Source organism: Hippocampus bargibanti, linkage group LG12, assembly GCF_051943395.1.
Source record: "Hippocampus bargibanti isolate YZ-2025 linkage group LG12, ASM5194339v1, whole genome shotgun sequence".
NCBI lineage: Eukaryota > Metazoa > Chordata > Actinopteri > Syngnathiformes > Syngnathidae > Hippocampus > Hippocampus bargibanti.
In genome coordinates this window covers 9,328,227-9,341,338 of record NC_142745.1, presented here as the reverse complement: position 1 = coordinate 9,341,338, position 13,112 = coordinate 9,328,227, and the positions used below count along the sequence as shown (strand labels likewise).

Here is a 13,112-nt window from a genome sequence, read left to right as displayed (position 1 = left end):
CAAGGGTACAAGTATGTCACTGAAAAAAATATTGTGGCACACCACTGTGGTAATAGCTGTGATGTTTTTCTTCTGAAAGCGCTTGACCGGATGTGAGAGCGCAACTGCCAGAGTTAGGTATTCAATAAACTGTTGCCTGCCCCAAAAAAGTGAAGAAAAAAAGGATTGTTGACTATTCAGACTTCTGCTGTTTACAATATTTGCCTCAACAAATATGCCAGTGTTTATTGCTATGTTTTCATGTAAAGTTTTCTAAAGACTTGACATTTTTCATCTGGAAAGGGAGATGTGGTAATAGCTGTCATGCTTTTATACTGATATTGCCTGACCGAATGTGAGACCACGACTGCTAGCTCGAAACAACTGAATCTTGTTTACTCACACTACACTACGACAACCACTATCTGAAAATGTGAAAAAAAAAAAATTCTTAAGAAAAAAAAGTTTTTCTTAACATTAAAGAACATTATAACATTACAAATTGAATAGGAATCAAACATGAAATATTTTATAATCTTTCATATTTATTGTCACTCAGTGTGATAAATAGTTTGGATGGCCACCAATCTGATATCCTCCTAGCAATCGATGAAAAACACAAAGATCTTACTGCAGTACTTCTCACTCTATCTATTTTTTAGTTTTTACAGCAGTCAGGTTATTTCTTGAGCTGCTTTGGGTCCAAACATCTCCTTTACAATGTCTTAGCAGGCGATAAATATGAATTGCTCTGCCACTTGGACTTTTTTTTTTATTCAGGTGATTTAGTTCTATGACATAAGTTGGTTTCGGGCTCTTTCGTTTGCATTTGTGGTCGCTTGTTATTCCGCGTCTTCACGGAGCCGAACAACATATTCCACAGTTTTTGTTTTGAAGTGAATTGGATTGGATTGGATTTGCCTTTATTAGTCTCGCAGTGGAGAAATTTACATTTCACAGCACAGAACACAGAAGGATGTTTTGTTTGGAAATGGTGGCTTTTTAAGGACCATAGCGCTATTATTGGACAACTTTTCACCACATACCAAGCACCGTTACATGTTTGGTAAAAGTGAATCAAGACAGCTTTTGCTGTATTGCTTCGTGCCATGAACTTTGCTTTTCTTGAAGCACAAGGCAATTCGCTTGTTACGACTGCTACCTAGCGTGTGGAAGAATGCTCCACAATGACTCTGCCAGCAGATACATGTTGGCCACACAGTCATACAAATTGGCACACCCAACAATATCTTGTGGCACACTGGTGTGCGGGAGTACAGGGTTTGAAAAATACTGCCTTATCTAAACCGCTTCAAACTGACAGGGGTCTCGGGCGTGCTAGAGCCGATCCAAGATGTCCTCAGGCGAGGGGTGGGGCACACTTCGAATGACTGTTGTAAAAAAAGTAAAACGGCTGCAGTGGGTCTTAAAGTGTTTTGACTATTCAATTCATGTGGTTCCTGAGAATTAAAGTTGAAACGCCTGTTTTATGAATTTATTTGAAACGGTAATAATAATAATAATACATCATTGACAAATGCTCCCTCAGCTATTCACACTTCATTTATGTAACACATAAAATACATCTCCGGTTTCTGCTTAGGAGTCACCCATTTTTTAAGAAATGTTCAGTTGTCTATTGGCGATCTATTGGCTGGGTAGCTAGCTTTTCATCTATTTCAGTAACAGTGAATCTTGTTCCGTACACAAGAGTTGATGCGTGTCATCGTACACAGACTGACCTTTGAAAGGCAGCAGCGTTGGGATTAGAGACCAAGTGAAAGGAGCAATCTTATCTGGTAACTGCATTGCAGTGGTGACTCTTGTCTATTTTTTGGGAGTTAATTGCAGGTTATAAAACCACTCAATGCAAATTGATTGCCCAAAATGTTTTCTGGGTATACATAGAGGATAATGCACAGTGGTGCCTTGAGATGTGAGTGACTTGACTTCTGAATTATCTGTGATATGAGCCATCATTAGACCCGATTTTAGGTCCATCTTGTGAGTGTAAATCTGACATACAAACATGGTTTAGTGGCAGTGAACTCAAGTCAATTCATTCATTTATTTTCTGATTTGCTTTTTCTTACACGGGTCACGGGGGGGTGGGGGTGCCTATACCAGCTCTCTTATACAATTGAGTGCTTTTTTAAAATTGCCCATTGAAAATACAAAAATTGATTCTGCCAAAGTGGTAAGAAAGTAAATCAGCTCCTAACTGTCACCAGATAGGAGCTGGAGTTAATGAACAGTACCTTCAAAGCTTTTATTTTGCTTTTCTGCAGTTTTGCGAAACGATTCGGGCTCTTGGGGGTTTCAGATTTCATCAGGAAGCCCAGACAAAATACAGTCATGAGAATATATGAAGACAATATGATATTGAGAGGTGGAGAGTTACACCTCCATGCAAATCCCGGAAACAAAGAAATTAACATGTCATCTGACTGGAGAACGTTGGCAGTGATGAGGTGAGACCAGAACCACCACATTGCTTTTTTTGTTGTGATGGCAGCAACACAAATACTAGAGACAACAGTTCCACTTTAGATGTTACACGTGTCCTCTGAAGGGGTGCTAAAAGTGTGTATCACAATATGATATACCCTCAATGGCTGACTACATTTTTGCTTGTATGTATGTGTTTGAACTGACCCCAAAAAAAAAAATCACAGTGAGGAATAAATTCCCTAACAACTGCCATGGCAGGGACATCATCAGAAAATCATCTTTTGCGAGATTATTTTTTATAACAACAACGATAAACGAATTAACAGAACCACACAAAGCAGAAATCATAATTTTCTTAGTTTGAGTATGTTGATGATACTTTGATTGGCAAACAAGAGTAAAAAAAACACGAATTTTGCAAGGTCAAATATTTTTGTTGCCTCCAATCAATATAAAAAAGTGTTTATGAAAGCACATTTGTTTTTTTTGTTCTTTCACATTGGCAATTCCCCTATTTAGCATAATGTCAATATGGTTGGGACTCTCTGCCTCAGGAGGCAGCCCTGTTTGGAATACACCTGTTTGCATTCCGAAAGGGTTATTTCACCAACTTTTACAGTAATGACCAACTGCTAATTTTCAAAAAAACCTAAAGGCAAAATAAAGGTTGAGTAATACAGTAGATGGGGATTTCATACAGGAGACATTCTACAGACTGTGGCATATACTGTATTCAACATCCCACACTAATATGAGTTGGGTTTGCATTCTGTGGAATAATAATATAATTCTTTTTTTTTTCTTCCAAGCACACAGACCTAATAAAGATAACCAATACTGTATTGAAAATGGAGGGAAATTTCCTGTTGGAAAACTGGTCATATTGCAGCTCCATGTTGATTTGCAAAGTGTCCGAATAGCATAGCACTGAAGTTTGACATGTTCTCTGCGCTGTGGTTCTCTTCGTGATGAGATGATTTCCTTTCATACGCCGTGCAAAAATGTCTGAAAGTTTTCTTCTTGATTTAATGCATTCCTCGATGCAGGACACAATTCTTTTGCTGGTGTGCACAGAATTTTCAGTCTCTGTGGGGACAAAAGAAACACCTGTTCTTCTCAATTGCCTTACCTGGACAAATAAAAGTCACATGTTCATTTACATGTTTTTCTTTTTAAAGAAAAATTGTAAAAGTAGTACTAAACTTGTCCTGTGGGGAGAATTAACTGCCAGACATGTGGAAAAATGTGTCCACTCCTGTGCCAGCGTTTTTGTCATTGTCACTCGAATTCCAGGACCCAGAGAATGAGTTTTAGGACTACATAAACATTCAATGCAGTGTAAGAAACCTTAGACTCTTTTCTTTCAGCAGAAAAAAATGTTATTTACTAAATTATATGGGTCTGAAGTTATATGAGCTTGAAATGAGGGTGACTGTCCAAAATACAATGCATTACATGCATATTGTTTGATATAGGGCTTTAACAACAGCTGAAGCTGGAACAAAGTACCAACATCGAAAAAAGGGAAATGGTGCCCCCTTGTGGAAGGGAAAACATTGCCAGGGGTCTGACCAGGGCTTTATTGGCACCCAATCAAGAAAAAAACGAAACCCTAACTAATTCGGTAAGAGCGCTCTACGTTATATTTTCAATTCTCAAGTAAATTTGTGAATGGCAGTGAATGATATAAGATTGGTGCATGTAGAAAAACGTAGGGACAAAAATAATAGCTTGAACAGGGGTCACCAGTCTTTTGTGTTCTGATTCATATAAAGGCTTACCAGTTTGACACACAACTTTAAAATACCATATTTGCTCTTATTGCTTTTAAACATATGTTAATTAATTACAATCTTTGCAAACACACTAATCCAGGTAGACGGTTGTCACACATGTCAACATTGATTTAACTAAATAGGGGGAAAAACATACCAATATACAATAGTCAATTTATCGTAAGTGTCTGAAAGTGGTCATAAATAATCATTTCAACATTTCACGTAAATCATAATGTCACATTTTAGAAGAACAATTTTCAGCACAGGCCTTCAGGCGACTCATGTCATTCAATCTGCAGGCAGCATGACGGTAAAAGCTTACCCGTTGACATATCTCAGGAATTTGTTTGCTCACGCCTTCCACATTTTTATTGTGGTGAATGACTTTGGAAATACGCGACACAAACACAATTCACATGAATAAATAATTTAGAGAAATCCAACGATCAAGTCGATGTTGGCTTTGGTAAAAAAAAAAGGGGGTACTGGCCAGATTATCGATTGGGGCATGTGAACACGGATTCATTTTGTTCTTCCCGTGCTCGAGCAATCCATTTCTGGCTTCGTATGCCTTCTCTTCTTCGACAACGATACAACAGCCATTTTTTATTTTATTTTTTGTTTCCCGAACAAGGTCTGTTACCTGTCTTAGAGTTCCAGGAGTGACGCTGATACTATAGAGCATCCTCAACAGCACCATGATGGGTGTCGACAGAGAGAGGAATCCCCCAATGGCATAGCCCCACCACGGATATTCATAAGTGTTGTTGAACTTAAGCGGTGTGTATCGCACCATAGCAAATACCAAAGTGCACTAAAAAAACCAGAAGATGAAAGGTCTGTGTAAGCTCTCAGTCGTACAGGAGTGGTCCATCGATGAGAAGGTTTCTTCAGCCGTCATCTGTACAAAAGTGAAGGTTTCGGACGTTTCGCCTCCTATCCAAGAGGCTTCGTCAGCGAACTAAAGTCTGACTGGTCGTATCGGCCCCATTTATATATCCCTAATGTCCAGACCTGGTGGCGCCGGACACAGCTATGATAGGTCCCTACTCTCAGGTTGGGGGGGGGGGGGCGCGGGATTCCCAGTGGGGCCACAGGGGGAATCCCGCGCCCCCAACCTGAGAGTGGCCGAAATGGGGCCGATACGACCAGTCAGACTTTAGTTCGCTGACGAAGCCTCTTGGATAGGAGGCGAAACGTCCGAAACCTTCACTTTTGTACAGATGACGGCTGAAGAAACCTTCTCATCGACAGAAGATGAAAGATATGCAAAAGAATGTACAAATGGGAACATTTTCATGCGTGTAATGTTGGCATTAATTGCCATATTCCACTCTGAACTATATGTATAAATTACTTTCCAGTCGTTACAATGGCAATTTTAAAATCTGGTTTTCATAATTTCATCCATTATCTGTACTGCGTAATCCTCACTAAAGTCGCAGGGGGTGCTGGAGCCTATCTCAGCCGCCTTTGAGCACTCGGCAGGAGACACCCTGAATTGGTTGCCAGCCAGGGTAAACAGAGACAAACAACCATCCACTCTCACACCTAGGGTCAATTTTGGAGTGTTAAAATCAGCCTGCCATGCATGTGGGAGGAAACTGGATGACCCGGAGAAAACCCACACTGGCAAACTCCACTCACGACCTCTTGAACTGCACTGTGAAGCCGGTGTGCTAACTACCATAATAATTTCACAACAATGTTTGTAATTTGGTCATATTAATGAATTAGAGATCAGGTTCATGTCATGATCTGGTTGGCGACCAACGGGGGGCATTGTCGGCCCCGCCTGCACCTGCACAGGTGCTGGTCGTCCCGATCAGATTGGCGACCAATGGGTAGCGACGTCAGCCCTGCCTGCAGCCTCGCAGGTGCTAGTCGTTATAATCACTGTCACTTAAAAGGACACCCGGCACGACCATCCGGTGTCGGTTCATTGTTTGCTGCTTGTTTGCTGCATGCATTGTGTATGTGTTTGTTTAACCTTGGCGGACTTTTACTCTTGGTCTTCTTTTACTACTTTGTATTTTTTCTGTTCAGATGATTTTGATGGTTTTACATTTTGTTCCTGCTGACCTTTATTTTAATACAATTTGTCAAACAACCTCCTGCTCCCTCCTGCCTGCTTCTTGGTATCCGCACCCGCCATCACCACCTCGCAAAACGTGACAGTTCAGCAAGAGGTGGAATTGTTTTTCTGTCATGTCTAAGATAGAAATTATAATGCGTGGTAAAATGCGTATCACACAAGTTTCCCGCAGTCACATTTAAAACAGAAAATGAAAATATCCTCAAAACGTAATGAACTCGACTGGAAAAAAACGTAAATACATTTTCAAGGAATATACACCCATTAAAATTTGCTGTTTGTTCAGTGTGCATGATTAATTTGCAAGCGTAGCTGGCTTCAGACTCCAAAAATGTGTAGTTACTCAGGACAAAAATAAGTCCTTCTTTCAGAAACAATCGGAGATACCCACCGCCAGTTGAAAAAAAAAATCACAGAGAAATAAAAACGAATACACATTGATAAGTTTAATTCATCACACTTTCACAACCTGTCAGAGTGTTCAGAAAATATTTTCTTTGTCTGTTGGCAACTTGTACAGTATCTACGATAACTTTAGTCTTAACTTCTGCCCAGTCAACGAAAAAAGACAGACCTCGAAAAAAAATTCTGTTTTATCACGTGTTGGGACAAGATTTCAGTGTCGAAAGAAGCCTACCTTCTTTGCTAATACTTACAGTGCAAATAACCGGGGCCAAGTACTTCCAGCAATATTTCATAAAAGGCCGCGGATGATAGCCAATCATGTCCTTTATGTTATCATACAGACGGTCTGCCCCTTCAGGAATGATAACCTTTATTAGTGTTGTGTCTTCAGAAATGTGCGAAAATCCCATGTGAGTTCAGCCAATGCTCACGGTGAGTCAAATCAAGAGTGCATACCATAAAACCATCCGATGCAGACCGACTCGAGAATGGCAAAAAAGAGAAGAGTCATTCCATTGCAGCAGTAATGGTCAAACAGCTGGAAAACATATAGGCCTCCCTGAAAAATAAAGTTCAAAACAACAATACCATCACTGCATTTGAATCTCTTTTTTCACATATTTCATGAAAGTTGGTTGCTCACCTCTGTAACCATGAAAAGACCACCAAAGAAGCTTACAACTCCGATACCAAGAAGGAGGATTTTACGTCGACGTTTATTTACAAACATGGAAGGGACCGTGTCAACTATGTTTGTGATCAGTGCCTCCACGTTTAAAAACTATAGTGAGAAGACAGATATTTTTGGGTGTTTGTTTGTAATTGTACATTTTATTTCAATCTGTTTGTCATTTAAACTTGTCTTACCGCAGAATCGATTCCTAAAGAGATGATCATTGAAAAAAAGCAAACGGCCCAAATTTGAGGAAAAGGCATCAATGCCACAGCACGAGGGTAAGCGATGAATGCCAGACCCGGACCTGAAGAAAAAAAAAGGTACTTATTGTTACTTGACAGCTAAAAAGCTTCAAATTCTAAATCTATTGCCAAGTGTGTTGCATCCATACCCGATTCAGCCACCATGGATATGTCCACATTGTGCTCCTTGGCCATAAAGCCAAGGACAGAAAAAACTGCAAATCCGGACACAACGCTGGTTGACGCATTCAGCAGGCACAAATAAAAGCAGTCCCTATTGGGCAAATACAACATAATTGATCAACTGTTTTTGCAAAAGTCTCTACAGCGTTGAAAACCATCCACCCATATGGATCTTGCTTGAAAATTATCTGTTAATGGTTTGATAGGAATGTTGCCTTTGTGGAGAGAACAGGTTCTGCTGTATGTCTAATTTGTAATTTCACAATACCATTGATGTAACAGTCGAGTGACCGTGGCACTTTGACATGGTCCATGGTACCTTCGCATCAAAATACTCTCCCAGAGATAGCAGAAAGCAAGCGTGGAAGCCATCAGAATCAGAAAGAATCAGAGAGCCTTTGATTGTCCCACAATGGGGAAATTTGCAGTTCACAGCAGCAATTTGAAAGGGGTTGGGGGTGGGGGAATCAAACAGTGTGCAAGCAAGCTAACAGGAACTTCGCGTCTGAACCCAGCAAGCTGATTTTTATTCCAATAGTTTTGCTGGATTATAGTATTATCACAACATTATTTTAAAGTATACATTCATCAGCTTGTTATACTGACATTTGTACCTGTAAGAGTTGTTGGTGAACTTGTTGTAGCTACTTAAAGTTGTCAGAATCCCAAGGGTGATTCCATGTGAGAACAGGATCTGACTGCTGGCATCCAGCCAAACCTGTCACAGAGGTAGTTTCAATTTGTAAGTGAGCAAACCCCGTCATTGACAAATAGACAGGAGGCAACTTTATGTTACCATAGGATCGCTGAGCCGGGACACATCTGGGTAAAGGTAGAACTTGATTCCTTCTTTGGCACCGGGCAAAGTCAGACCACGAACAAGCAACACCACCAGCATGACATATGGGAATGTGGCAGTGAAGTAGACCACCTACATTTAACCAAAAACAAATTCCTGAAATCCTTTTTTTTTCAGACATGCATTGTGAATACCGCCCCCCAAAAAATACAAATAAGCAGATGCTACATGACAAAACATAAATATCATGAAAGATGTCACAATGGTCTAGATCAGTGGTTCTTAACCTGCGTTCAATTGAACCTATGAGATTTGGTGAATCGGACTCAGGTGTTCGACAGAGCGAAAACACACGCGACTCAACATGTCAATTAGTTCTCAAACTCCAGTCCATTCCAGAATGACCACATGTAATGAAACATACTGAAGCAGATCATGGCACATTTCCTTCAAATACTGGGCTTCAGGGAAACTTTCCAACATGATAGCAACCTGAAAAATTTCCCAGACCACATCTGCCTTGCTCAAAAAGGTAAAGGTGATAAACTCGCCATGCATGTCACCAGACTAAAACCCAATCGTGTATCTCAGCAAAAATTACATTTATCATTTTTTTATACAGTTCTCGTGAATTACATTAAATGATCAGTTTTATGTTCTCGTCTTGGTTAATCGCCAACAAGTGTTTTAAGGGATACACACTGTATGGCAAAAGGCTTGGGGGTACACGACAAAGAAAAGATAGGAACCACTGTTTCCAGAGAGTTTCTGTACTTTGTGTGCAGAATTTGAACATGCTGAATCTTCATTTTGTTTTACTCGACCTATGGTGCACGGTTCACGTTGCCATTGGGGCACTCTTTTTTTGGCAGTGAATGATTTTTATCTACAGTTTCATGAATAAATGATCTCAAAAATGTGTGAAGTGTACTAACTTGGGATGTACAGTATCTAATACATTACCTTCCCAGTGGTCTGCACTCCATTCCAAATAAAGAATACACATAATAGCCAGGAAAGAAGAAGACAAAGGGCCAACTCCCATCGGACGTTTCCCATATGTTCAATTCCACTTGAGAGTCCCAAAATTCTCCTCCTGGCGCAGAGATCAATCAGAAACATTCACCAAAAGACATACTCGACCTTCACGTGATGCTATACTTACTCCCAATACTCCACAACCGAAGATGTACCATTTTCAAACTCTTGCAGTGTTTGATTGGGTCTGTACTCAAAACATGTGTCTTTATTTGCGAAGTGAACAAATACAAAAGACAAATGAGGGCAATCGATCAGTATTAGCTTTCAAAAACCGGTTCTCTGTACCTGTGTTCCAAGTGTTGAGACATTTGGCCCAGGGCAGCTCGGATGAGAAGGATGCGAACAAGTAGCGGAAGGCCCAAGCCAATACGATGATATAATACAGCACTAGGTACAAAAGAACCAGCTGGCTTCCATATCCTATGCCTGGGTAAAGTATATGATGAGTAAACAGATGTTAAGATGGTGAAAGGGTATTCAAATCATTGGAAATGGAGCACACATTGCATTGGCACTGGACAAGGGGGGGATATCTTTAGATCACAGCAAATTCGATGAAAAGGTTTCTTCAGCCGTCATCTGTACTTCTTTGAAGGCGTCGGACGTTTTGGTCGTCATTCGATGAGCTTTGTCAGTAAAATAAATATGTGCCGGTAATTATGGCCCTATGTATCACCCTAATGGACAGATATGGCGGTGCCAGACCTCTGCTCTGATAGGTCCCTACTCTCAGGTTTGGGGAGCAGTGGACTACTCCCTGAACACAATCTGATGGATGGATTGATGGATTTGCCTTTATTAGTCTCGCAGTGGAGAAATTTACATTTCTGATGACCACTTTTCCCCAGTCTGATCACCTGTAATGTTCTATACCGGGCTTCGATTGCCTCAAATCAGATGGGCTTCAGGGAGTAGTCCACTGCTCCCCCCAACCTTAGAGCAGGACCTATCAGAGCAGAGGTCTGGCACCGCCACCTCTGTCCATTAGGGATATATATATAGGGCCAGAGTTACCAGCACAACTTTAGTTCCCTGACGAACCTTTTCGGATGAGGAGTGAAACAGTGAAACCGATGACGGCTGAAGAAACCTTTTCCTAGATGGACCACACCTAAATGACTGAGACCTACACATAGGTATCACAGCAAACTGCAGATTGAGTCTATCGACTGTTTGACCCTTAAAATTACTGATTCATTGATTGACCTTCAAAAAGAGGACAGATTGCTTTCCAGCATCTTATTCCGCCCTGCTTGGTGTACTGGCCCAATGATGTCTCCAGAAAGAAGAGTGGCACACCATACGTGAAGAAGAACAACAAATAGGGTATGAAGAAGACTCCTTGAAAACAAAAATGACCTGTTATTGGTTTGGGGGCAGTTCTAACGAGAGAGACAATGTTTACAAAGTGAATTTTCGCAAAATAGAGTACAAAAACAGACACAACAGTATTGCAAGAAAAATCCAAAGAACAATAACAGCAATTTTAAATTCAATCAGTGAGTAGGACACAAAAAACACATCATCTCTTTGCTCATCATCTTTTCTTTTTCTTTTAGTATATATCAAAACCAGAAATTTTAGCTTCTATTTGTTTACCTCCGCCATTTTTGTAACAAAGGTATGGGAATCTCCAGATATTTCCCAGGCCGATGATACCTCCTGCTGTAGCCAAGAAGAATTCCGCTTTCCTGGACCACTGCGCTCTCTGATGGACTTTGGGCGCAGCCTCTGCATTGGTCCTGTCATTCGTCGTGTTCAATTGCATGGCCTCCATTTGGACCAACCTGAACAAATAGTTCGGAGGTGAGGGGCTTCACCAAAAGTTGTCTTTTTCAGAGCAATGAAGTTGAATGAAAGGATCGCTAAAAGGCAATTAAAACCACGGGATACCTCACAATTTAACAAATAAGCAAGGCTAACAAGAATGAAAACCCTCCACTTAAAAGTTATAATCATTTTAGTGCAGATTTGTTGACAAAATGTTGTTTTTCATACTAATATATAATTGTATTCTTATTGTCTGATTTAATTCATTTTTCACATTGTCAATATCATCTTGACTATGAACTGAATCAAAGGTACTGATCACATTGTAAAGCACGTTTTTCACAGCTAAAAAGTGGGATGTAAAACATCAAATCCAGTTGTGTATAATATAATAATGACTGATTTTTGACTTCTTTTTTAAGTTTATTCAATGATTTTGAATGATACGTTTAAAAAATACACAAAAAAATGTGAGTTTTAAGTGCAATTCAATGATTCTACATTGTGGACCTTATTGTAAAAATCACAAGATAAACACAACTATTTTCATACAACAAAATAAGCAATTAGAATTATTAATTGATCCAAATACACTGAACAAAAGTATCCACTATTGATTAAATTCAACACTTGCCAATTTTAAGATTTGCTTGCGTTTAAAGTCGCACCATGAGTGTACAAAGTACACAATAAATAACCTGCTCTGCCGCAATGCTGCGGAAGCTGGTGGAAATTAGAGACTCTTAGGGCCTCAACAAAATAATTAATTAAAAACATCTAAATCAAGAATAAACAATAAGCAAAGGTGTGTTTCTGCAATAGGGGCTAATTTGTGGAATAATCTCAGAACTGAGATGAGAAAAGTGTGAATCCCTTGCTCTTTAATTTTTTTTTGTACTTGCCTTTTACTTTCTACCAAATTTACATGATCTATTTACATGTTAATAGGAAGTTGACCTACCATGGCAAATCGTTAAGTTTTTACTTGCAGAGAAACTTCATAAATGATTATAAAGTTATTATTCTGGCATTACTTTACAAAGTAACAGCAAAAGTGATGACATGATCAAAAACATTATTAATGCACATTTTAACTTAGTATTTTTTACGACTGGGATTATAAGTTTTTCTGTTTTTTTCATTTTGCTCTCAGATGAATATATGTCAGTACAAATCCTCAGCAAACCGACATTTTAATTATACTGTACGAAAAAAAAAATACTTGATTGTCTATTCAGATGCAATAAGAGGCTTCTAAATTAATTTCCTTTGTCTGATTCCCAATTTGCCCTTGTTTATTTTCTCAACTATCAGGTTTCATAATAGTAGTAATAATAATAATAATAATAACAAATTAATCATAATAACAACAACTGAGATTTATTCAATAAGGATTTTGTTCCGAAACCGATGTAATGTTTTTCCAAATGCGAGGTAAAATTTGTATTGTGCAAGCAACATAAGAACACAATATGAAAAAAATAACCCCTAATGATGCACAAGAAAAAAATTAAGGAGTGACATTTAAACATTCCAAGTCAAACTATGTTCACGATTAGCATTCCGGATGCAAAATTGTTGAAATCAGTTTCACAAGACAATGATGTTACATACCTCTATCCTTGGCACCGAAATGTTTCAGTCTGCTTTCATTCAAGTTTTTCATAAATATAGAGGCATGTAAGTAGGTGTG

General features: G+C 39.3%; 1 protein-coding gene across 1 annotated transcript; it reads right to left on the bottom strand.

Annotated features, from left to right (window-relative positions):
• Positions 1-3,330: 3,330 nt before the first annotated feature.
• LOC148890365 (sodium- and chloride-dependent GABA transporter 2-like) lies at positions 3,331-11,426 on the bottom strand. The gene is made up of 14 exons (XM_089011300.1): positions 11,249-11,426; positions 10,856-10,990; positions 9,935-10,075; positions 9,774-9,852; positions 9,572-9,704; positions 8,606-8,740; positions 8,424-8,527; positions 7,776-7,900; positions 7,576-7,688; positions 7,352-7,489; positions 7,165-7,267; positions 6,960-7,060; positions 4,852-5,022; positions 3,331-3,516 (listed from the first exon to the last, which is right to left on the bottom strand). The coding sequence occupies exons 1-14, from the start codon at positions 11,424-11,426 to the stop codon at positions 3,415-3,417; spliced, it is 1,758 nt and encodes a 585-aa protein (XP_088867426.1). The 3' UTR covers positions 3,331-3,414.
• Between the last annotated feature and the right edge of the window lie 1,686 nt (positions 11,427-13,112).

What these genes read in the sequence shown, in the direction of transcription:
- LOC148890365 (XM_089011300.1), bottom strand. Translation starts at nt 11,426, where the DNA reads ATGGAGGCCATGCAATTGAACACGACGAATGACAGGACCAATGCAGAG. An exon ending in TCGGTTGTGGAGTATTGGGA is followed by an intron (nt 9,705 to 9,773) that starts GTAAGTATAGCA and finishes TCTCTGCGCCAG; the next exon opens with GAGGAGAATTTTGGGACTCT. An exon ending in GTCTTTTCATGGTTACAGAG is followed by an intron (nt 7,268 to 7,351) that starts GTGAGCAACCAA and finishes TTTATTTTTCAG; the next exon opens with GGAGGCCTATATGTTTTCCA.